Source organism: Sceloporus undulatus, chromosome 1, assembly GCF_019175285.1.
Source record: "Sceloporus undulatus isolate JIND9_A2432 ecotype Alabama chromosome 1, SceUnd_v1.1, whole genome shotgun sequence".
NCBI classification, from domain to species: Eukaryota; Metazoa; Chordata; class Lepidosauria; order Squamata; family Phrynosomatidae; genus Sceloporus; species Sceloporus undulatus.
This window is the reverse complement of record NC_056522.1, coordinates 246,711,755-246,737,738: the sequence shown is the minus strand read 5'-3', so window position 1 is coordinate 246,737,738 and position 25,984 is coordinate 246,711,755. Positions and strand designations below refer to the sequence as shown.

Here is a 25,984-nt window from a genome sequence, read left to right as displayed (position 1 = left end):
TTAGTAGCATTAATTTTCTAGACTAGATGCCTGTTTTGAGTGGAGAGTCCAAAGAAAGACCTATATAAGCTGGGCCTTCAACAAAAGAACTACAAAGGAAGAGCGGAAAAAGAAACAGTAGAATTGGAATGTATCCGCAGACTACAATCCATCAGCAGTTGGTTGAACAGAGATAATGGTTTCCTGGCACACTGCACGCTTTTCAACACTATCTAAGTCCCATCCTCATGAGGGCACCCTTGACCAGTTCATCACACCCCTCCCTGTTTCCCACACTCATCTACTCTCCTTATATAAGGCTTATATAGGTCTGAAAGAAAGAAGTTGGTAGCATGAATATGGTAGCATTCCCTTATATGTGGCATATACAAGTCTGTCCCTGGGCTTTCCACTCCAGCAAATGCGTCTGAGGAAGTTAAGCTCAAGTCTAGGACAGCTCACGCTACCAACTTATCTCTTTCAGTTAGACTCAAAGGTGCTACAAGTACCCTTTGCAAATACAGTGGGCTCTTGTTATCTATTGGGGTTTGGTTCCAGGACCTCCTGTGGATTACAAAATTTGTGGATGCTCAAGTCCCATTCAATCCAATGGCATAACAAAATGGTCTCTCTTATATAAAATGGAAAATCAAGGTTTGCTATTTGGAATTTATGTTCTTTCGGAATATTTTCAACCCATGGATGCTTGAATCCGTGGATAAAAAATCCGTGGATAAGGAGGGCTGACTGTACTCCAAAATTTGAAAAATTCAAAATCCAAAACAATTCTGGACCCAAGCATTTCAGCTAAGAAACCTTCTCTATCAAACATCAATCAGAACGGACATTGCAGTCAAGAAATCAGAAGATTAGGAATGAGAGGGGCAGCTTTGAAAGAACTAGACAAAATCCTAAAGTGTAAAGATGTACAACTAAGCACTAAAGTTAGAATCATACAAGCCATTGCATTCCCTATTACCATGTACGGATGTGAGAGCTGGATGGTGAAGAAAGCGGATAAGAAGAGAACCAACTCATTCAAGATGTGGTTGCTGGAGAAGGTTGCTGAGAATCCCATGGACAGCCAAGAAGTCAAACAAATGGCACCTTTGTGAAGATTAAGCCAAGGTGACCGAATTGAGGCTGTCATACTTCAGCCACATAGCGGGAAGGCATGAATCATTGGAAAAAACCAGTAATGTTAGGAAATGTGGAGGGCAGCAGAAAGAGAGGAAGGCAACACACCAGATGAATAGACTCAATCAGGGAGGAGGTCATCTCTACAAGACTTGAGTAGAGGAGTGGAGGGCAGGGGGGCTTGGAGATGTCATGAGTTAAGAGCAGCTCAAAGGCAGCTAACAACAACAACAACAACAACAATGCTGGAGAACTAAGTCCTAAGAGTAATTACTGCACCACACTCTTACAGTGGTGCTATTCCACTTTTACTGCTCTGGCTGCCTCCTGGGGTTTGCAGTTTAGGGAAGTGTAGTGGTTTGAGCATTGGACTATGACTCTGGAGACCAGGGTTCAGGTCTCGGCTCAGCCACATAAACCCACTGGGTGACCTTGAGCAAGTCGCACTCTCTCAGCCTCAGATGATGGCAATGGGAAACACGCCCTGATGAAATAGCATTGTAGGGTTGGTCTTATTTTTTATAATTTGTACGTTGTATATTTTGTATATTTCTGCATTTTATTGAAGTGTATTATAACCTGTCTTGATCCATAGGGAGAGGCAGGAAATCTATTATTATTATTATTATTATTATTATTATTAATGTGCCAAGAAAACTGTGATTGGGGTGGTCCTTGATCCGTAAGGAAAGGCAGGATATAAATAAATAAAAGTATTATTATTATTATTAATGTGCCAAGAAAACCCTGTTATTGGGGTTGTCGTCATAATTGGTTGACCGGCCAAACCCAAAGGGTGCTCAACAGTGGCTCTTTTTCCTCCTGGAGGGAAGTGACCAGTGGGGTCCCACAGGGCTCTGTCCTGGGCCCAGTGTTATTCAACATCTTTATCAATGACCTGGATGACAGAATTGGGAGCATACTTATCAAATTTGCAGATGACACCAAATTAGGAGGAATAGTTAATACTCCAGAGGACAGGATCAAAATTCAAAATGACCTGAATAGACTAGAAAGCTGGGCCAAAGCTAACAAAGTGAAGTTCAACACAGAGAAATGTAAGGTACTGCACTTAGGGCAGAAAAATGAAATACACAGATATAGGATGGGGGACACCTGGCTGAATGAAACTACGTGTGAAAGGGATCTGGGAGTCCAAGTAGACCACAAGTTGAACGTGAGTCAACAGTGTGATGCAGCAGCTAACAAGGCCAATGCAATTTTAGGCTGCATCAGTAAAAGTATAGTATCTAGATCAAGAGAAGTAATAGTGCCACTGTATCCTGCTTTGGTCAGGCCCCACCTGGAATATCGTGTCCAGTTCTGGGCACCACAATTCAAAAAGGACATTGAGAAACTGGAGCGTGTCCAGAGGAGGGCGACTAAAATGGTGAAAGGTCTGGAAACCTTGCCCTATGAGGAACGACTAAGGGAGCTGGGGATGTTTAGCCTGGAGAAGAGAAGGTTAAGAGGTGATACGATAGCCCTGTTTAAATATTTGAAAGGATGTCATATAGAGGAGGGAGCAAGCTTGTTTTCTGCTGCTCCAGAGAACAGGACCCGGAGCAATGGATGCAAGCTGCAGGAAAAGAGATTCCACCTGAACATTAGGAGGAACTTCCTGACAGTAAGGGCTGTTCGACAGAGGAACAAATTCCCTCAGAGTGTAGTGGAGTCTCCCTCCTTGGAGGTCTTCAACAGTGTTGCCAATTTTGCGACTTTCACGCAAAAACGGGGACTTTTCAGAGCTTTTCGTGTGATTTTCGTGCCTTGCTATAATTCAGTGCCTTTTCCGCGACTTTGGCCCTTTCAGCTCCAGCTTGAGAAGTCTGCCTGCAGAGCAACCAAAACCCTTTGGAGTGTAACAGTTTTCAGCCAAGAGGGCTGGAGAAACTCTCTCTCTCTAATGACTCCCTCTGAGAGCCAGGAGGGAGCAAGCCCAACCAACCCCAACTGTTTGGAGGAATAGTTCAGCCAATCAGAGAGAGGACAGTGATTATTGCCACCCCCCCCTCAGGCATTCTCAGGCTCCAGGGGCAAAAGTGCTGGAGAGAGGCAGGGAGTGAGGGATCTTGGCTGGCTTAATCCCAATTGCCTTGGATTTCCAAGTAAGAAATAAGTTTTAAGGCACACAAAGGCAATACTTGATCATGGTATCATGGCTTGATGTTGTGGACTTCTGTGTGTGCCTGAGAGGGACATTTGAATTTCTGAATTCCTGAGCTTGGGCAGAGTGCCCCAAGCCTACCTCTCAGGGTCGTTGTTGTACTGTGAGGACCATTTGGGTTGTGAGATGTGAATGCGATGTCCCTGAGTGTGTGTGTTAGTGATTAAATATGCCTCTGAGCATGGGCAGAGCACCTGGTCAGTTGGCACCTCTGCTGCCCTGTCTTCCAAGAATTTGGTTTGTGGCTCTCTTTTGGTTCCCTTTTCCATTGCCATCCATACTGCAGAAATAATCCAGTTTGGCACTGCTTCTAACTGCAAGGCTCCCTGCGATGATGGGATTCTGGGCAAACCACCAAGCCCAGAATTCCATGCATGGAGCCCTGGCTGCCAGTAAAAGCAGTGTTTCAACATGTCACAACAAACTACAATTCCCAGGATTCCCTGGTTTGACAAGGGAATTGCCTCCACGCTTCCAGATCACAGCCCCAGAGAATGAGTCTACAGGATATCAGTGTTGCCAGTTTAAGTCCAGTTCTTCAGCTGCATTTGGATTTAATAATGATAATAATAATGGTGATGATGATAGTGAGATAGATCTTGTAGCACCTTTGAGTCTCACTGAAAGAAAAGTTGGCAGCGTGAGCTTTCCTAGACTTAAGCGTATTTTCTCAGATGCATGGGAATTGTAGTTCATTGTGGCACCAGAGCTCTTTCTCAGAAAACTACACTTCCCAGGGTTCCCTAGCACTGAGCCAGGGCAGTTAAAGCGGTCCCAAACTGGATTATTTCTGCAGTGTGTCTTGGACCCAACTCAGGCTGCATCTTCACTCCAGAGACAATCCAGTTTCATACCGTTTTTACTGCCATGGCCCAGTGCTATGAAATCCTGGGAATTGTAGTTTGTTGTCACACCAGAGTTTGCTGAGAGAGAAGGTTAAATGTCTCCGAAAACTAGAATTCCCAGGATTCCCTAGCACTGAGCCATGGCAATTAAAAGGGTGTCAAACTGGATTTATTTTTGCAGTGCGGTTGCAGCCGAACACATTTCTATTTGGCACAAAGCTTCCTGAACCCCCTTCATGTCAAAATAAGTATCTTTAAAGGACTGAAAGATTCTTTGTTTGGTTCAATGGTGATTTTGAGGGTTGAAATAAGTTACAATTATTCTTATTCAATTATGTTTACGTTTATTTGCAAAACATCTGCCATTTTAACATTATGGGAATTTTCTGGGAATTGTGACTGAATATTCCGTGGGATCTGGGGGGATTCAGCGGGTTTTGGACAGACATTTCCGGGAATTATCTTCCAGGCTTGTTGGCAACACTGGTCTTCAAGCAGAAGCTGAATGGCCACCTGTCAGGGATGCTTTGATTGAGAGTTCCTGCATGGCAGAATGGGGTTGGGCTGGATGGCCCTTACGGTCTCTTCCAATTTTGAGTATGTGACAGAAATGACCTGAAGGCATACAATCACCAATTTAGCATTCTCAGCCAGAGAGCTCTTAAGGCGACTCAGTGAACTACAAACCCCAGAATGCCCCAGGAGACAGCCAGAACAGTACAGTGGAACAGCAGTACTATATAACTTATTAGTAATAGTAGTAATAATAGTAGTATCCCACTCTTTTCCCAGAACTGGGACTCACTATGCACTCTCAGAATGTAGTGCGGTGATCCTCTAAGAGACTACGTTATGAGAAGGCGACCCAGGTCTTGCAGAAAACCAACAGGAGCCTGCTGCTGCAAAGGAGCCAGTCTCGCGCTCGCAGCCCTTTCCCGGGAGGATTCCATCTCCCCCCGCACCTCCCAGGCCCCAATGTCCGGCTCCCTCTCCCAGTCTCCCCGGCCCTCAAAGCTCCCAAATAGGCCGCCTCTCAGATAGCAGGCTCCCCTTACTGCCAGCCCCCGGCGGTAGCCTTGCGGCTACGAACCCCTCCGAGGAGGATGGCGGCGGATTAAGAAACAAAGTGGGGCGGAAGCGACGAACTCACCATCTTGTTGTTCCTACAGGCCGCGGAAAGAAAGAAAGAGAACAGGAAATAGGCCTTGCGCATGCGCACCGCCTGTCCCCGGCTTCACAGACCCGAGATCGGAAGAAAATACACGTCACGCAACCATAGAGAGGAGGGGAGGGAGTGTTCCTGGGATTGTCTGCGCGCCAGGAGGTGTTTGACTCTATGGTTCTGGTCCCAGCAGGGAAGCGCAGGGTCCAAATGGCTGGGCGGGACAGGCATTGGTTTTAACAGTATAACCAGTGTGCAAAGCAGTGTTTCTGTGTTTACTGTGAACTCTTCCAGTCCTGCAACATCCATGGCTGCGTCTGCACAGCAGAATTGATGTAGTTTGATGCTGCTTTCTCACTGCCGTGGCATTCTGGGATTTGTAGTTTTGTGATCTGTTTAGACTTCTCTTTCAGAGCTCTAGTGCCACAATAAACTGCAGATTCCAAGATTCCATAGAATGGGGCCATGACAGTTAAAGCGGTGTCAAACTGGATTAATCCTGCAGTGCGGCAGCAGCCAACAAGGCAGTTTGTTGTTGTTGTTGCATGCCTCCAAGTCGTTTCTGATTTATGGTGACCATAAGGCAACCCCATCTTTATTTGAGTGCTGACACGCGTGAGCAACCAAACTCACAGAGTTGTGCGTAGCTGCAGGTCCATTGCGTGAATAAGAAACCCAGAATGTGTCAGTGAGAGTATGCACATAGTCACATGAAAAAACACATGCGTGATGACCCCGTAGACAGCCACCTTGAATCCTATTTCAGGAAAAAAGTGCAGCATGGATTCAATAATAAACAAGCTGAGCTAGATGGACCAAGATTGTGATGCAGTATAAGGCCGTTTTCTATTTCTGAATGAAGTCACGCAGCTCCTCCTGCAGATGTTGTTGAGCTCCAGTTCTGAGCATTTCCCACCACTGGCTATGGTGTCTAGGCCTGCTGGGAGTGGCAGTTTAATATCTTGGGGGCTTGACAATTCCCCTCGTTCCCACAGGCAAAGACAAGGACCAACACAGGTTCACTAACCAAAGTAATCACTGGGTAAGCTCTCTCCTGATCTTGCATGTGAGCAAATTATACCAGTAAGTGGCAAGATACAGCCTTGGCAGTGTAATGTTCAGTGTTGACCTAGTGCAGACACTTGCTGTTTTCCTGGAGCTGGAGGGGAATTTGAGAGCTGCCATTGTTTTCTTTGTTTTGTTTTATTATGCAACTGCTATCAAATAAGAAAAGCGAACCTATTGGGTAGAACCTCATAAGGCCAGCTGGGAGTGCTTCAAGCTAAACTGGGCTGTGTATTTGCTTATGATAGTCTGCCCTGTATTTATGGTCAGTCAAATATATGTTCAGAAAATACAAGGGGTGCTGCCATTTGGGCAGGTGGGAGTTTAGCAGTGTAGATAGTACATGCCAGTGGAGAAGTGGGCCAAGACATCTCGTTTCTCCTACCAACAGATTCCTGGCTGCTCTAATAGAACCCCATCAAACCACAAAATTCATGGGGTCATCAAACCAGAAGATGCTGCTGCTCAACACCAGGTCAGTCACTGGGAAGAGCTGTATGATCCAGGATTTGATCCTGGACAAGCAAGCTGAGTTTGCATGTATAATTGAAACCTGGTCAATTGAAGAGAGGGTGCCAGCTTGACCCAGTTGTTGCTGTTGTTTTCTTATATCCCACCTTTCTATCAATATAGGGACTCAGGTTATGCCCATCAGGCCTCCACATGCAGCAGGCGGCAAAATGTGATGGGCAGGGAGTGATCTGTTATGTGTCCTTTCCACTATTGAGATACCCTGTCCAACCATCTCCAAAATTTGAGTGCAAACACCTGGCAATAGGGCAAAGAGTCAGGATGGGGACTCTGTTGGTGTGCCATCCACCCTGCTGCCCAACTGTCTCCCTGCCAGAGTTGTTTGGGTGATCTCAGATGTGTGGCATTAATCTCCCCCACATTTATTATGCTGGAGGATTTTAACATCTAGCTGAAGCAAGACCAGCTCAGGATTTCTGACCCTACACATGTAGCAGGCCACTCTCTTCATCTGGGTTTTGCTGGTCTGGATGATGATGATTTGGGGGTGAGGGTTGAAATAACTCCATTGTTATGGACAAGTCACACCATTTGATAGGGTTTAGATTTTCTGGGGCTTCATCTCTGCAGGGGCAGTGGACCTCTTAAAATGTCTGCTTCCAGAGATTAATGGATCCAAAGATTCCTGAATGCTCTGGGGGATTTTCCAGTTTGAGTTGGTGATTTTATTGATCCCCTGATTGATTTGTGGAGTAGGAAGATGGCCTGGGCAACTGATGGTTGCCCCTGGTATCCTTTACTTCAGTGCTGAGCACAGGCTCCACAGTTTTCTGAGGAGTTAAGGGCAATGAAGCACTTGGACAGATGAATAGAATGACAGTGGAGAAAGACTCTGGGGAATCTGAGCATGGATTAAGGGCCATTTTAGAACCTACTTTGCAGCAGTCGGGGCAGCAAAGAAACAATCCTTTTCTGCCTCTATTATGTCAGCTCAGTCTCATCCAGTACAGCTATTCCAGGTAGTTAAAGAGCTATTACATTCTAGACCTGAGACTGCTAAGGGGGAGCTTCTCAGAAAAGTGCTGTGACAAAATTGCTAAATACTTCATAGAGAAGATTCCTCAATTTATTCTGACTTGGACTCCACATTGAAGGTAGAGTCTGGGGAGAAAACTGAGCAGTACTTGTCCAGTTTTGATGGATGAGTTTCAGTTTCCTCAACATGATGATGTGGACAGGTTGCTTGGAGAGGTGAAGCCAACCACCTGTCTGTTAAATCCATGTCCATCCTGGTCAATTAAAGCTGCCAGAGGAGGACTGGCCAATTGGGTAGTACAGGCTATAAATGCTTCTTTGAAATAGGGCTATACTCCAGCCTGTCTAAAAGAAACAATTATGGGGTTTTTTAAACAAAAAAACTTAATCGGACCCCAGCTCCCTAGATAATTATCAGCTAGTCTCTAATCTCCCCTTTCTAAGTAATGTCTTAGAACTAGTGATATCAATACAACTCCAGGCTTCCTTGGATGCTGTGTCCAGTTCTAGGCAACACAATTCAAAAAGGATGTTGGCAGGCTAGAGTGTCCAGAGGAGGGAGACTAAAATGGTGAAGGGTCTGGAAACCATGCCCAATGAGGAAAGACTTAGGGAGCTGGGGATGTTTAGCCTGGAGAAGAGGAGGTTAAGAGGTCATATAGTAGCCCTGTTTAAGTATTTGAAGGGGTATAGGATGGGTGACACCTGGCTGAATGAAACTACGTGTGAAAGGGATCTAGGAGTTCAAGTAGACCACAAGTTGAACATGAGTGAACAGTGTGATGCGGCAGCTAAAAAGGCCAATGCAATTTTAGGCTGCATCAATAAAAGTATAGTGTCTAGATCAAGAGAAGTAATAGTGCCACTGTATTCTGCTTTGGTCAGGCCCCACCTAGAATATTGTGTCCAGTTCTGGGTGCCACAATTCAGAAAGGACATTGAGAAACTGGAGCGTGTCCAAAGGAGGGCGACAAAAATGGTGAAGGGTCTGGAAACCATGCCCTGGCCTATGAGGAACGCCTTAGGGAGCTGGGGATGTTTAGCCTGGAGAAAAGAAGGTTAAGAGGTGATATGATATCCCTGTTTAAATATTTGAAAGGATGTCATGTTGAAGAGGGAGCAAGCTTGTTTTCTGCTGCTCCAGAGAACAGGACCCAGAACAACGGATGCAAACTGCAGGAAAAGAGATTCCACCTCAACATTAGGAGGAACTTCCTGACAGTAAGGGCTGTTCGACAGTGGAATGCACTCCCTCGGAGGGTGATAGAGTCTCCTTCCTTGGAAGTCTTTAAACAGAGGCTGGATGGCCATCTGTCAGGGATGCTTTGATTTGGATTTCCTGCATGGCAGGGGGTTGGACTGGATGGCCCTTGCGGTCTCTTCCAACTCTACGATTCTATGATCATATTGAGGACGGAGCAAGCTTGTTTTCTGCAGCTCCAGAGTATAGGACCTGGAACAATGGATGCAAGCTACAGGAAAAGATTCCACCTCAACATTAGGAGGAACTTCCTGACTGTAAGTTGTTCAACAGTGGAACACATTTCCTTGGAGGGTGGTGGAGTCTCCTTCTTTGGAGGTTTTTAAACAGAGGCTGGATGGTCATCTGTCGGGGATGCTTTGATTGTGTGTTCGTGAATGTCGGGGTTGGACTGAATGGCTCTTGTGGTCTCTTCTAACTGTGATTCTATGAATTACACTGGCTTCCCATTTTCATCTACACTGAATTCAAGGTGATAGTTTTGACTTACAAACAAAGCTCTAGACAACTTGGGGCCAGAATAACTGAAAGACTATCTCCCCCATATGACCCTGCCAGAAATCTAAAATCTTCGGAGGAGGCCTTGTTGCATGTCCCAATTCCTTGTGAAATTAAGCTGATGGGTACATGTAACAGTAGCAGCACCTCTACTCTGGAACTCCCTACCCAAAGAAGTTCAGCTGACCCCATCTCTTTAAAGTTTTTGGCAGGCAGAAGAAACTGTGCTTTTCTGCATGACATTTAGTGTTTGAAATTGCTGTCTTAACTGGTTCAAAACTGGATTCAAGGATTGTTTTTAGACTGCTTTTAGGATTTTTAAAGAGTTATTTTAATGTGTTTTACAAATGTTTTCATCTTTGTATTGTTTTAATTGGTTTTTATTTGTTCATTGGTTCAGGAGCCCTTGTGGGCTAGGAGATGATACAGAAATACTTTAAAATCAATAAATATTTGTTTTTGATGACATGTGGTCAATGCAGTTGGCTATTTAGGCTGCCTTTTTGGATCTTACTGTGCAAATTGATATTTTCAGTAAATGTAACAATCTTTTTGAATTTACCCTCCTCACAGAATTTACTAGTCCTGCCTGCAAAGAAGAGGAATCCTGTTGTTCTTTCTAGCCACTTCCGGCTTAATTATTTAAATCTATCCCAGGAGAATCAAGTTGTTGAGAGCCTGTAAACTTACATAATTTATTTTCTGTGTGTGGAGGAACATTTTATTTCCTGAGAAATCCTGTGGAGAGGTATTAAATGCAGAGATACAGCAAAGATTCAAGCAGTAAAACTCATATATATCACTGCAGATTTTATGGGATTGGCGATGTAGCCACAGAATGCAGATTCTTTATTACCGAGTCAGAGAAGCAATAAAAGGAGAAACAGCTGAAGCTGTTCAGTTATCTAACAGGCTTTATTGCAATGGGAGCAAACGTAGTAGATAGCCCAATAATGGGAAGAAGAACAGTAAACAATACATGACACTTAAATAGGGTTGCCATAATTCTGGACCTCCAAACTGGGACAAATGTAGGACAAAAGTAGGACAAAATTTTCAAATGTAGGGCACATTTTTTAAAATGGAGGACACGCAAAAATTGATTATTTTTAAAAAATGTTAATATAAATGCATGTTTCTTAGGCATGATCAAAATGGAGGACATTTTGGCATTGTTCCTAGACAGATGGCAGAAACGGACTTCCCTTTCTGGCCAACCTTCCTTCCCCATTCCAAACAGCACATTTGGGCATTGAAGAGGAGGAAGAGTGGAAAAGGCAGAGGAGGAGGAAAAGAAGAAGAGGAGGAGGAAGAAGGGGAGGAAGAGGGGAAGAAGAGGAGGAGGAGAAGAAGAGATGGAGAAGAAGAGGAGGAGGAAAAGGAGGAAGAAGGAAGAGGAAGAAGGGGAGGAAGAAGAGGAGGAGAGGAGGAAGAAGAAGAGGAGGAAAAAGATGAAGAAGAAGGGGAGGAAGAGGAGAAGAAAGAAGAAGGAGGAAGAAGGGGAGGAAGAAATGGAGGAGGAGAGGAGGCAGAAGAAGAGAAGGAGGAGAAAGAGGAAAGGCTCTTTCCTCTGCCTGGCTGCCTCCATCGCCAACGGAGGAAGCCAGGCAAGGGAATGGGGCCTCGCTGAAGCCCTAACATTTGGGCAGCTGGATTTTGCATTAACTGAAATTTCCACACTGACTTCAGAGGCAGTCCTTTTTAGTTCCAGCTTGAGTATACTTTCTGATTCAGTGGGATTTAAGTATGATTTAATTCAGCAATCGATTCAATAAATTTACTCTGAATTAGAACTATCAATTGGATTTAGGTCAACATGTTTATCTGGATAGTTACAAAAATGCCCAGTTAGAGGGAAAATGAAATACACAAACACAGGATATGTGACAACTCACTTGAAAGCAGTAAAAAGGATCTAGGAGTCTTAGGCCCGAAACAGATGGGAAGATGGGGTCAGCTTCCAGCTGCTCCGGGGGAGAAGTTGTTAAATTACTCATGCCCCTGGAGTGCCCGGAAGTCTAGGGCAGCCCAAAATCAGTCCCAGGAGTGGATCTTTTCTGCTCCTTTTGGGACCGCAGCAGGAGATGCCCTTGGGGCCACAGCGTATGTTTGCCATGGCTCCAGGATGATCAGACTGGGAGTGGCTTCTGGCCACTCCTCCCTGTCCCTCTGCTTTGCCCCTAAGTAGGCTACAAGGTGAATGTGAGTCCATAGTGTGAATAGTGTTCAGATCAAGGAAAGTAGTAGTCCCACTCCATTCTGCTTTGGTCCAACCTCACCTTGAATTCTGTATCCAGTTCTAGTCAACACCATTCAAAACAGATATTGACAAGCTGCACTGTGTTCAGATAAAGGTGGCCAAGATGATCAATGGAACTTATGAGGAACTATTTAGGGAGCTCGATGTGCTTAGCTTGGAGAATATTGAGAGGTGGTTTAAAAATGTTTTAAATTAAAGTTCTCATTGGATTGTTATCAGTATTGTGAGCTGTTATCAGTGATCTACAAATCCAGAGGAGTTTGGAGGGTGGTGGGTATGTTAAACTTGGAGAAAAAAAGGCTGAGATAGCCATCTTTAAATAACTCAAGGATATCATTTAGAAGATGGAGCAAGCTTGGTTTTTTGTTTTGTTTTATTGTTATTGTTGTTTCAGAGGCTAGAACACAAACCAGTGGATTCAACAGGAGCCCTGGTAGCATAGTGGTTAAATACCGGTACTGCAGCTATTCATAGCCACAAGATTGTGAGTTCAATCCTAGGCAGGGCTCGAGGGTCTATTCAGCCTTGCATCCCTCTGTAAGGGACTGTACAGACCAGCCATTAAGGCCGACATGGAGGCGGAGTCGGGACGTAGCGTCCACATGATGCATGACCCAAATCTGCCCCCAGGTTGGCGTGGCACCGCACACGCCACACCATACAGCGGGCATCATGGCGCTCCTCTGCATCTACATGACGCAGTGTCAAAGGAGCACAGAAAAGCTGTGTGCCGGCAGCTATAGCATCCTTTCCGGGGCACAAAAAGGAGCCGCTTTTTGTGGCTCCTTTTTGCACCATGGAAAGGTGAGATCAGGGCTGTGGCATGTAGTTGCCCCAATCCGGTGCTAAAAGGGAAAGTCTGTCGAACCCCTAAGTCACTAAAATGAGTACCCAGCTTGTTGGGGATAATTAGCTTACGCTTTGTAAATCAGGGAGTGCTTAAGTGCAGTAATAAGTAGTATAGAAATGTACTTGATATTGCTATATAAATAACCAGAAAAGAAATTCCACCTATTCCACGAAATTTCAGAAATTCCACATTAGGATGATTTTCTTTACTGTACGAACTATTCAACAGAAGAATAGACTGCTTGGGGGTAGGGTTCTTCCTCTTTGGAGGTTTTTAGGCAGAACTTGGATGGGCATCTTTCAGGAGTGCTTGAACTGTGAATGTCTGCATGGCAAGGGGTTGGACTTGGGGTGCTTTTCAACTCTAAGATTCTATGGTTCCAAAAAATAACAGAAAATAAATGCCCACCTCTTTTCCCTTGAATGCATGGTCTAGACCAGGCAAAAAAAACCCTTTATTTCATACTAACGTTTCCACCGAACTCTGCAGTTCTTGAACGCCTTCTATCTAGAGGTGTGTTTTCAGCAGTTTATCTTATGCAAAGTTAGACACAATGGAATTTGGGTTATTTTGCAAAGACATAATGGAAAGTGGGTTGCTATCTTAATAACTCTTACCTAGGTGTTAGCCCTATTAAACTCAGTGGAACTGCCTCCAAATAAATATGCATAGACCTAGACTACATCTATTTAGGATCAGAGATTCCTTTTTTTCTGTAAAAATACATTTTCTCTGCAAGATTCAAGAATCCATGCCAAAAAATGATACTAGTTTTATTTGACCCAAATATTCACTGATTCGTTCCCATTAAATACTATCTTACAAAATAAAAAGTAAGCATAATTTTCTGTGACATTACTGCCTGCAAAAAAAGTCATCAATACGCCGTTTCTTGCATGGGCTTGCTGGAAAGAAGTTTCTTTCTGTTTCACTTGATGCCACTTGCTGTCCAGCAACTTCACATGCATCCACTGCTTCCACAAGCAGGGCTTCATCAAAATCATCTGCATCACTTGAGAAAGTTCTCTGGAAAAGGTTTATGATAGTCTGCTGCTTTGGGTCCTAAAAAGAAATCAAAGGAAAAATCTTGAGAAAAACATTTGTTATTAACATCTCCACTAATCCATAAGGGATGGAATAACAATTTCAGTGATAAAGATAACAAGATGAAATGACATGGAAGACATCATTAAGGTATTTAACCACTTTCTTCTACTGCAACCAAGTTGGAGGAGAAGATTAAAAGAACAAATGACACAAGTGACAGACTTCTTTAAAGCAAAGAATGGAGCTACTCCACAGTAACCCATTAATCAAAGCATAGCCACGGACCCCAATTAAAATTAAATCTGTTTATTTTAATAAGGTCCTTTACTATCGTAACTTTTCCATTCATATATGTTTTATCTCCACAGTTGTTTTTCTTTTTTCTCTAAAGTGTAACCTTCATGGTTGCTCCTTAAGAACACAGGAGAAGATCAACTGTCTCCAGGATTTAGATTTGATAAATGGAGCATACAAAAAAATCCAAGTACTGTAGTTACCTTGTAGAAGTAGTAATCTTTGGCTTCAGATGTTTCAGAGAACTTGGCTTCAGAAAGTCCAGCTTCACCTAGAACTTTGATCTTTTCTTGAATCATGGGCCTAGTGAAGGATATGACCATTTCAGATACAAAATCAGATAAAAGGGTATTTTTTTTCAAATAGGTATCTGTCTTGATACCTATTGATATTGAAGGGAGAGAGGCAGGCAAGCTCCAACTGCCTGCCTGCAAGAAGAAAAAGCCCTCCCTTCAGCCACCATCTTGAGGGGGAGGGAGGCCTGTTATGTTTTTGTTTTGTTTTTTTACTTTGTATTGTACTTCCTGTTGTACACCGCTTTGATCTAATTTGGAAAAGCGGTATATAAATAAACATTATTATTATTATTATTATTATTATTGATAATGTTTGTGAGCTACAACCTGATAGATTCAGGATATTATATGGCTGATAGCTTCTCCTATTCTAATACCTATTTGAGGGCATAGATCATACAGATTGGGGGTTGGGATGTCATTAATCTTGATCCACACTCCAGTTCAACACAATACAGAATATTTAATTTTCCTAATAATAATAATAATAATAATAATAATAATAATAATAATAATAATAATATGTTTTATTTATAGACCGCTATTCCGCAATGATCATAGCGGTGTACAATAAAAATTGCAATACAAAATTAGCCCCTACCCACCACCTCACTCCCTCCAGGCTGGACGATGACAGTTGGCCGTGGAAGGAGGGCTCTGTCCCTTCAGGGCAGTCCTCCCTTCAGGGCAGTCTTAGATTTCTTTTGATACTCGGTCAAACCTTTCCATTTGATTTCCTTCTGTTTTTATCCCGACTCCCATTATTTCCCCATGACTTTGGAATAGTTGGCATAAAAGGTGAAGAAGACAGCAAATGCCAGAGTGCAGCTGGAGAGGAAGCAGGGCCAGGCTTTTTATGTACATAAAAAACAATCTCGGGACTATCTAGTTTCGAGCAATGGAAATACAGGAAGTGCCGTCATGACCATCAGGATTTGAAACCCTTGTAAGAATTCCCACAGTTCTGGAAATGCTGGCATGTATGACTACAAAAGTGTAAATCCTTAAAGCCCTTGAAAAGAAATGGCAAAAAAACAAGTCCCCAGGAACAGATGATATTCCAATATAACTGCTGCAGTCCACATTGACAGAGTCAACTCTAGTACTAACCAACACATGTCAACAGAGAGGGGGGGAAATGATGGCTAACAGACTGGAAAAGATCAATATACATCCCCATCCATAAAAACGAGGCACAAGAGACTGTAGCAACTATAGAACCATAGCACTAATCTCACATACAAGCAAAATTATGCTCAAAATACTGCAACATAGATTCCAACCATACATAGAGAGAGAAATCCCAGAGGTCCAAGCAGGGCTCAGGAAAGGAAGAGGCATTAGGAATCACATTGCAAATATACAATGACTAATTGGAGTGCAGCAGGGAGTTCCAAAAAAAAAAAAAAAGCATGTGCTTTACAGACTATAGCAAAACCTTTGGCTGCATAGATCATGAAAGGCTATGGAATGCCCTTAAAGACATGGGAGTGTCGACACATCTGATAATCCTGATGAGGAATCTGTACTCAGGACAAGAGGCTACTGTCAGAACAGAACATGGAGAATCAGAATGGTTCCCAATTGGCAAAGGAGTCAGAATCAGAATGGTTCCCAATTGGCAAAGGGGCTGCATCCTATCACCCTACCTATTCAGCTTATATGCAGGACATATTGTAAGGAAAGCAGGCTTGGACATGGCAGAGGGAGGAGCAAAAATAGAAGGAAGAAATATCAATAATCTGAGATATACGGACAACACCGTAATACTAGCAGAAAACCTCACAGACCTGAAACAACTACTAAGGAAGATCAAAGAAGAAAGTGAAAAGGCAGGCTTATAGGTGAACATAAAGAAAATAAAAATAATGAGCACAGGGAACTTACACACATTCAAACTAGACAATGAGGAAATAGAAATAGTAAAAGAATTCTCATATCTAGGATCAAACATTGATCGAAACGAGGACTGCAGCCAGGAAATCAGAAGAAGATTAAGAATGGGGAGAGCAGCTATGAAAGAACTAGAAAAGATCCTAAAATGCAAAGACATACAACTCAGCACAAAAGTCAGAATCATATAAGCCATATATTCCCTATTACCATGTATGGATGTGAGAACTGGACAGTTAAGGAAGAAGATAGTAGGAAAATCAACTCATTTGAGATGTGGCGCTGGAGAAGACAGCTTAGGATCCCATGGATAGCCAAAGGACAAACAAATGGGTCCTAGAGCAGATCAAGCCAGAAATATCCCTAGAAGTCAAGATGAAAAAACTTAGACTTTCATACTTTGGACACATCATGAGAAGGCATGAATCGTTAGAAAAAACAATAATGTTGGGAAAAGTAGAAGGAACTAGAAAGAAAGGAAGGCCACATGCTTAGATGGATGGACTTTATTAAAGAGACCACGAATATAGGTTTGCAGGAGCTGGGCAGAGCAGTAAAGGACGGGGGTGGGGGGGCTAGAAATGTCTCATCCGTAGGGTCGCCAAGGGTCGAGATCAAAGCAAAGGCAGTTGACAACAAATAGTAAGGGCAGATCGCATTGGATAGACATGTAGGGTCCCAAAAGGGGGTTATGAGAAACAACAGAAATGGTTTCCTTACAAGAGGGAAGAAATCTGGTTTTAAAGGCCTTGTGCCATTTAAGAAGACACTACAAGTCTGGAAAAACTTCTGGGATCTGAATGAACAACTGAAGTGGTTGAAAAGTAATCAGTGGCTATGTTGCAGGCAGAGAAAAAAAATAATGTGATCAATAGGGGCAGTTACAACTAAGGGAATAAGCTGCCTGCATGCTGGTCAACCTCAGTACTCAGTGTGGGAGGAGGATAACCTGTAAGAAGTGGAACTGAAGCATGGATTCTGCTTAACCAACTCCAGGTTCTATAATCCATGCAGGCTGTCATTTGATAGCATAACTTGGTCAAAAACAGGGAGAAAGAATATACAACATTATTTGAAAATAGATTGCTGCATGTTTTAACATATTCCCTTGAGCAGTATTTGATGGAAAAGTAGCTTACAAATTTAGAGTGAAACATGTATAGAGTATAGAAAGTATGATTCTATGAAACAGTTTATGTACTAGAAACAAGGGTAAAATGATAGGGAATGCTGAGGAAAAACTACAGTGAATATGAAAAAGTTTAAAAAGTTGTGGATTTGACAAGTATGCAAAAATTACATATATTCAGCTAACCACATTGGTGTAACAATGATTATAGCTTGAAATAGTGCAAGTTTCTAAGTCTGAGGGATTATATAAGATAGCTAACAGATCACAGAGAGGAAATAATGCTTGGCAAAAGCAAAATATAAAATTTTAAGAACAAGAAAGAGAGAAACATTTTACATCTAAATCAGGCACTAGCTGACAGTAAACCATATGAAAGGTGTCCAAGTCAGCAGACTAGCAATTAACAGAGTATATCAAACCACAAGATAAGACAGAACATTACTTATTTGCAAGAGAAGACTGTATGTCAGGGTGCAAAACAAGCCTTCCTCTATCCAAATGCTGCAATTGCTTGCATGACCCAATGAAGAAAGACAGCATCAAACAGCACAATATTTCCACACTTGTGCTAATTATTTTGTGGTGGTGATTTACATGTAAAATAGGGAAATGACTGTCACTAGCTCTCTTTCATGTATAGGCAATATGTCAGCTTCTTCCTTGTGAGGCAATGATGATTATTTTTCAAAACCTGAAACTCAAGATTTGAGGAGGGAAATAAATGTCTCAGTGAATATGAACTACTTCCCAGTGTCACCATGGCAGAACCCAGATAAGCTCCTCTACACAGCCCTGGCTGTGCCTGGTCTTCCTTTTTGGATCATTCATGTGTATTGCTGAAGAGGCATCAGAGAAGTTGCAGAACAGAGATTTCAGCTTCTAACTTAACTCATTAGAGCTTCAGATCCTCTATTTGGGGGGGGTTTAAGTGTCATCACTAAAACCTGCATAAAAACTGCAAAATGAAAGGTCAAGGAAAATCAAATGCCACTGATGTGATATACAGAGATCATTTCTTGTTTCATGCTGTAAGCAACCAGGTGTCATGTCTGTACTGTTTCCTACTGCGCTCTAACCCCTTTCCCATTTACAAATTACATACTGGATACTTGAGACAATAATGTAATATTTTCCACCTCCTACCATAAATAATCATCAGCTGTGCCTTTTGCTACTAAATAGTGGATGCTCACAGAACTCGTTTGCCCAATTCGGTGTGCCCGATCTTCTGCTTGAATCAAAACCTGAATTGAAAAACCAAACATATAAAATAAATAATACAATGGAGCAGAGTTATTGCTATTGCTATAAGGCTCAAAAATCAACCAATGATTCATTACGCAGTACAGGGCTGATTGGCTTCTCATGCCAAGTTGCAGACAAAAATTAATAAACTTGGGAAAATGGACAGCTGAAGTACTGCTATTCCCATTTCTTAATGGGGAAACTGAGCCTAAGAAAGCAAGTAAGTATTCACAAGATCAAAGCGCATCTGAAATGGGTTAGCCACCTACATCTTATACTTCTGTTTTTATTATTAGAGGGAATGACTAAGGAATGGCAAAACAGCTGAATGTTTTATAGCGTACAAGAGGTTTCTTTAAAGCTTTTCTGAATTTTGCTTCTGATACAGGAAAATTGAAAATAATTCAAATCTAGAATATATTAATGTAAGAAACTGCTCACATGATTATTCTATTGGGGAAAAGTCATTCTATCAGACTTTTTCCATCTTCCTTTTCAGGAGGTATATTTCAGGATGGGAATGGTGCCCTTTATTCTGGGAGAGCTGAACTCAAGTCCTGCCTCTTTCACAGATTTTTGTGGCACTGGGAAGCTCCTATGGCACTCCACCCTCCTTCTCACCTAACCTATTTCATACAATTATAAAACTGAAGACACTGGACATAGTCAAGAATATGTCATAACTATGGCCCGATACAGGCAAAAAGCGCTGTCCTGGGGCCGATTTAAGGGCTCCGTAGGGCTGGGCGTCCATACGTGCCCACCCCTAATAATGGTGCCCGTGTGCCATCTTGCTGCAGCTCCGTCCACAGGCCGTGTGACGATGATGCGTGGGCATCCATGTGCCCAAACAGCACTAGTTGGAAGCGGCAGTGTCAGGGCGTGCGAGCACAATTATGGCGCTCCTAAAAAGAAGCCGCTCTGGGGGCTTCTTATTAGGGAGTGTGTCAGTGCTGCGCAGTGCGGTTGGCGCAGCACCGACACACTCCCTAACAAGAAGCCCCCAGAATGGCTTCTTTTTAGGAGCGACAAGGAGTAAAGGGGTGGAGTGGAGCCGCCCGACTGTATTCCCCCCTAAATTTAGCTGAATGGAACTTAAATTATTTTTGATTTTTCTAGACTGTGCCCAGTTGAAATTTTAGAGGACTAAAGATAGGAGGAAGAGTTTAAAGCAGGGTTTGACAAAGTACACCGCAACACCCACATATGCTCTCACCCTTAGGATCAGTCATCAGCCCAGTGCCCACCAATAACATAAGATGTCTTACCCCAGGATTCCAGAATAATTCTGCAAACACAACCAAATCAGCAGATGAGAGAGTAAGCCCCATGTTAGCAGCTGTTAAGGAGAGAACAGCCACAGAAAGCTTCTCAGAGAACTGAAAATCCTGGCAGAGAGACTGACGCTCAGCTGAGGGTGTGGAACCATCAACACGAATGTACCCAATGTGCTGAAAGGGAAGTTGAAGAAATGGGGTAAACTCTCATTGGGGTTAGTCCTATATGATTACCCAGCTGGGGGGAGAGGAGTTTCACAACCAAACTAAGGGTGCATCTACACTGTAGAAAGAACGCACTTTGACACCACTTTAAGCACTGTAGCTCCATCCTATGGACCACTGGCATTTATAGTTTTACATGATCTTTAACCTTCTCTGCCAAAGAGTGCTGGGGCCTCACAAAACTACAAATCCCAGGATTCTGTAGGATGGACTCATGGTAGTTAAAGTGGTGTAAAACAGCATTATTTCTACAGAGGGGATGCACCCGATACTTTGAGATCTCTGTATACTCATGTATAAATCTAGAAATTTCAGTCAAAATTAACCCCAAAAAACCCTAAGGCAAGAGTGTTATCTGTCCTAGAAGCACTGACTCCCTCATCCACCCAGCATTTAGTGTGACCTCAGTTATGCCTGCTGGAATTTTGTAATTTTTTTGGCATTTTCCTTTGCTTCATCCTTTAGATCCTTTGTTACATGCTCCTGAGTTTTAATCTCGATTTATCCATGGATCATATCAAAATCCATACTTTTGACCCCAAAACCTGCCCTCGACTTATACATGAGGTCGACTTATAGTTGAATATATATGGTAGTTACCTTTCTAAGCTGTTGTTTACTTTTACTTACTACATTTGTGTCCTTCCTTTCCTCCAAGTATATTCAAGAAGTTCACAGAAACTTTCTTTATGGCCTTATTTCCAGGTGTTGGATAAGTCCAGATTTATTTTATTTCACTTATATCTGAACCATAAATGATCCCAATAACCATTTGTTGGCTAGTTAATAGTTTACTTCAGATTCTCTTTCATGACAGATTCAGCTTTCCTTGTTATTCAGGGGTACTACATACTGACACTTTGGCCTGCTTATAGACTGACCTCATCTAACCCTTCTCCTCACCACTTGTGAGAGATAATGTAATTCTTCAATTGATCTATGCTGCAACTGACAAATGCAGACATTCAATCCAGTACTGAAACAAACATTTTCTGATTTTGCCAACCAGACCCAAAAGTTCCCCTCACTGAGTTATGCAATACAGGAAGGACTTACGATGTGCGTTGTTGTATATGTGAAGAGCATCTCCCGCCATATATCTGCTTTTTAATACCCTAAGTGATTCCTTAGCACAAACAGAGATATGGTTGGAGAGTCATCTCTGGTCTCATCTCTCAAGCTTTGGAGGAAGCACAATTTTTTCAAAGCCCAGAAGGTACTGGAGACAAAAATCCCAGTCAGGGAGCAACAAAGTCAGCAACAAACAGCCATGAATCTTGATTGGTAACAAATTATTATTATTATTATTATTATTATTATTATTATTATTTATATAGCGCTGTAGATTTGCGCAGCGCTGTACATAAAAACAACAAATATAAAAGAGTAAACCTGCCTATGGCGTACAATCTAAGAAATGATAGGATAATACAAATAAAACACATAGCAATACAGGAAATGGTTCAATAAAACAGGCAACAGAAAGAACATCAGATACTAGCCAACTACCTTCCAGAATTTATTTCAAGTGGTTATTCAATTTAAAAAGTGCTAATAAAGACATTTTAAATGTACCTTTTCACTGTTCTCATATTTCTTTTCTGATTGCATTAGACATGATTTAGAGCAGTTATAGACTTACAGTAGGCATATACATCTTCCAGATACTGTTGGGCTGCAAGTTCCAGCAGCCCTAGCCATAATAGCCAATGGTGAAGATTGCTGGGAGTAGCAGTCCAAAATCATCCAGAGAGCTGTATGATTTGTACCCCTTCTTCATAGCTTTATAAAGGTTGTTTTTCATACCTGTTTGTTCTAACCATTCAGCCTTTTAAAACTTTTAATTCATGTCATGGCAATAATTCAAAATACAAGATCTGACCTCTGGAAGACTGTTTTTAATGTCTATAAATGATGCTGCTTGGTTTAGTTCAATGTTATGTATTCCTATACCAAATTTGTATTAAGTGGGTTGAGGAAGTTGTAAAATGAGACAGCCATCTGAACATGTATGGAAAGGTTCTACTGACCAACATGACCAGGTGACAAGAACCTTCATTATTATGTCAGCCATAAAAGAACTTGTCAAGATCCCCAAGCCCTGAAGAGTAAATATAATAAATGCAACTGTTTACCTTTTTCTCCAGCTCCTCAGTGACAGCATCCAAAACCAGTTTGTGGTGAGCAAATACCAAAAATTTCTCTCTTCCACTTTCCAGTAAGTCTAGGATATATTCTCTGTAGTTAGAGAAAGGGAGGGGAAAACCCATACACAAATATTACTTGTTCTAGAAACAATCTATGTGTAACATGCTAAATTAGTGGTTCTTAACTTTTAATCATGTCTGAGAAATGAGTTATACAGCCAATCTCAGCTCCTAGGGTCAACTTTTCACATGCTTGAGATCACATAGACTACAGATTGGTTGCTAAGAATATAAAGAGAAGAACTTTTGACAAGTGCAGTAAACATACTACAAAAAAAATTGGGTCAATATACTACTATCTGAATAATCTATTCTTTTCTTTTGAAGATCTGTGCATCACCATATAAAAAGGTAGTTCATAAATATTAAATTAAAAATAAAAGAGCAGACAGAGCTAGCATCTTATTCTGAAATATCTTTAACAAATTCACAAGGCTGGTTCAATACTGTTGCCACTGCTCAAGTGTTTTAATTAACTGACTTTGCTGCAGATCTATCATGCAACTTCCTTCCCAGTAGTCAGGGATATCACATTGTACTCCAAAAAAGCAACTTACATGATACAGTGGATTTTGGCTTGTGCAGTCCTGTTGTAAAAGAGAATAAGAGCTTCTTTCTCTTCTTGTTTCTGCAAGCACATTATTGGGGTGGGGGAGATGTCAGTGATGTCTGCAGGAATGGTGCTAGTAGTTCATAGGGTAAGAAAGACTAACCATACCTTTTTTATGAACATTTTTTCATTTGCTGAAAGTTTTTGATTTTGTATAATCCCCTCAGTCCAACAGAAATGAATTATCAGCCTGACCCATCTCCCATCTGAGTGAAGGTAGTTGCAGAATGTCTGCTTTATCAATCAGTTCAAGATCAGGACACCTACAGAGTACTGTCAGTATATTTAAAACACAACACTATGAAATGCCTAAACCCAAATTATCCTCCTATTAAGCTGGTGGGGTTTTGTTTGCATGCAGGGCTTACAAGAAAATTTGTGAAAGGCCTCTGACCAACCATCGGGCATACACTTGTAACAGTTATCTGCCACTGACTAGGATGGTAGCCCCAACTTCCTGACATTATCCCCATTTAATTTTCCATGGCCAAAAAAAATCACCATAATGCCCAACACTAAACTCAATTCAAAAGAATGCCAAGCCAATACATGGCAGGTGTTTTGTTATCATAACTGCACAGCCTTATCTTGAATAAAGTCTACAATTTATATAAGTAGGTGTCATAGGATTTGTCTTTTTGATAGTATTTTCCTGGAGAGTTTGTTTTGGGCAGAACTGAGAAACAACACCGAAAACAAAAGAGGTGTTTGGAACTTTATACAGGTGTAGCACAAAAGATTTTTCACCCCATTTGGATAAATATCATGTTCTTTGATTTTTTTATTCTTGCGTGTTTTTATTCCTCCCTGTTTATTCCTCCATTTTAATTCTATATCTAGCAGAGACCAGCTGTGAAAGGCAGATATGGACTAGTTCATACATTACATATTTTGGGGTACTTATAAAAATAACGTGTGCAAATGTAAGAAATACATCTACCATACACAAACTGATGTATGAATAAGCTATAACTGGCTCTAGTTCTACTCCAAAAGTGTAGATTTAATGCAAGCTTGATTTTGAACAATGTATGAAATGGGCCTAGCCAAAAGGATTCTGCCCTTTGCTGGGGAATACCTAAATTTTAATCCAAGTATCTGCTCTCTGACAGAACTTTACTATCTATACTCCCAACTGAAGACACAAGCATACTGTGAATGCAAAGCCAACCCTATAAATTGTGCAGCCAATATTGGTTCCTAAATGGTCCCTTTCAGGCATCTGAGGCAGAAGCAAAATCATAGCCATCCATCTGCACACAGTGTAACTAGACCCAAGCAAATAGAAACTCCATTCAGACATCACAACAAACAATGGCACATACTGGTCATAATTAAGAGTCCATACCATCTTGAGCTTCCAAATATACAGGAGGGAAATAGCCTGCTTTTGACTTCTTGTCTTTTCAGTGCACAGCTTTAGCAAGTCCTACGGCCACTCCTGTCTCTGCAGGGAAGTAGCCTCTTGAGCTAGGCAACATCCTTAACAGAAACAATAGTTTGCAAACCAGCTTCAAACTGTGGTTTGACATTATGGCCAGGCATCCCTCTACAAACTAGGTTTTATAAACTGATGTAGGTTTAGACATACCCATCCACCATGCTCTGGCTTTACAAAGTGTGATTTAGCATTATAACTGAATGTTATTATATTCATGCCCAACAATAGTTCCAACTTACATTTTTGTGACCCTTTGCCATTTCCTTTGCAGCTGCTGCCAGCTCAGCCTTTGTTCTTGCATTAATGCCTTCAGGAGCCACCACAACCACTTTGCGCTGCTTTGCAGGGAGTTGGGAAAGTACATTGGATTTCAGTCGGCGGATCATGATAGACTCTTCCAGAAGAAGTTTCAGCTCTCCAAGATTGGATGATCCAGAATAATCCCATCCCCAAGGCCGCTGAAATCAGCAGAAAGTAGAGACTATCATCATCTGTAGTGTAAATATATAATTATCAAAGCCATTGCAAGAGCTATGTTTATAGTGTGCATTTATACACTTGGAATAAGACAGACTGCATTATTTGGATTTCTTTTTTTATGGTAAGACTTAGTCTACATAACTGTTGGAGGTGGAGCTTCTGAGTGGTGATCAGTATTCCACATTGCTCTCTATTATTTAGTATTTGTCTTCTTGCCAATCCAACCTACCCTGTTTTGCACAATTCATTCTATACATTTACTGTTTTATTAAAACACTTCTATCAACTGAGGATCACAATGTGGCATACAGCATGTTTATATATGTATGTGTGTGTGTATGTATATGTGTGTGTGCGTACACACACACACACACACACACATGTTTAGATTAAAATCATTAATACTTTAAACAAATCATTTAAACAAATTAAAAAACATTAAAAATATCCAGTTGAAATAACTTTAAATGCTACAACCATTCAAAATCATAGACGCTTGGAAGTAAATTAGAAATTAAATTAAAAACTATTTTGAATGGCTTGGCTCCAAAAGGAAACCAATGTTGGTACCAGTAAGTTGTCCAAGAGGTGAGCATTCCCCAATTAGGGAACCTTAACTGAGAAGGTTCTCTCCCATATTGTTTCACTTCATGTTGTTCCCACTGGTAAGACTTCTTTTGTTAGTCAGAGGCTAGGTCCATGTGCTGTAGGCTTCTGAAACCCTGCCACAACAGCTAGTTCACTCTTCTTTGGGGCCTTTCTGATTTTGGCAGGCTTAGCCTATACATGGCCAAGGGTATCTTTAGGGCCATAAGAACTTTCACTTTAATGAATGCAGAAATCCACAGAAAATGACATTCTATACCAAGGAGCACACATTCTGTGCTGCTCTGCACGGCTTTAACTGGAGATGCCTGGGACCTTTTGTATGCAAAATATGTGCCAGGCTGTTACCCATCTCAGTGGAGACACTTAGTAAAAATGAAAAGTTTACCAAAATGCAAGGCAGCTTCTTGACCTTCAGTAGTAGGAAAACATAATGATTGTTTCCTTCCTTGGAGGTCTTTAAACAGAGGCTGGATGGCCATCTGTCAGGGATGCTTTGGT

At 41.8% G+C, this 25,984-nt stretch overlaps 2 protein-coding genes and 1 long non-coding RNA gene across 6 annotated transcripts in view; 1 reads left to right on the top strand and 2 right to left on the bottom strand.

Annotated features, from left to right (window-relative positions):
• RPL37A (ribosomal protein L37a) overlaps positions 1–5,381 on the bottom strand; it is a 10,060-nt gene extending 4,679 nt beyond the window's left edge. The window contains exon 1 of the mRNA XM_042446177.1: positions 5,279–5,381. Within this exon, the coding sequence (XP_042302111.1) occupies positions 5,279–5,341 (63 nt within the window). The 5' untranslated portion in view covers positions 5,342–5,381. The remainder of the gene's footprint in view (positions 1–5,278) is intronic.
• Positions 5,382–5,821: 440 nt separating this feature from the next.
• On the top strand, positions 5,822–24,800 carry LOC121917709. Its single transcript, XR_006101087.1, has 3 exons — positions 5,822–6,332; positions 6,747–6,830; positions 24,669–24,800. It is a non-coding gene; the product is annotated as an uncharacterized LOC121917709 (long non-coding RNA).
• SMARCAL1 (SWI/SNF related, matrix associated, actin dependent regulator of chromatin, subfamily a like 1) overlaps positions 13,479–25,984 on the bottom strand; it is a 55,488-nt gene continuing 42,982 nt past the window's right edge. For 3 of the 4 annotated variants that reach the window (XM_042443824.1, XM_042443814.1, XM_042443808.1), the window contains exons 11-17: positions 24,637–24,855; positions 22,904–22,974; positions 22,275–22,377; positions 19,906–20,088; positions 18,536–18,636; positions 14,275–14,374; positions 13,479–13,792 (exon numbers count right to left, since the gene is read on the bottom strand). In XM_042443824.1, coding sequence (XP_042299758.1) covers positions 13,586–13,792; positions 14,275–14,374; positions 18,536–18,636; positions 19,906–20,088; positions 22,275–22,377; positions 22,904–22,974; positions 24,637–24,855 — 984 coding nt within the window. In that variant the 3' untranslated portion in view covers positions 13,479–13,585. Of the gene's footprint in view, positions 13,793–14,274; positions 14,375–18,535; positions 18,637–19,905; positions 20,089–21,195; positions 21,359–22,274; positions 22,378–22,903; positions 22,975–24,636; positions 24,856–25,984 lie in introns of those variants that run through there. The other variant, XR_006101086.1, reaches the window with a different exon arrangement.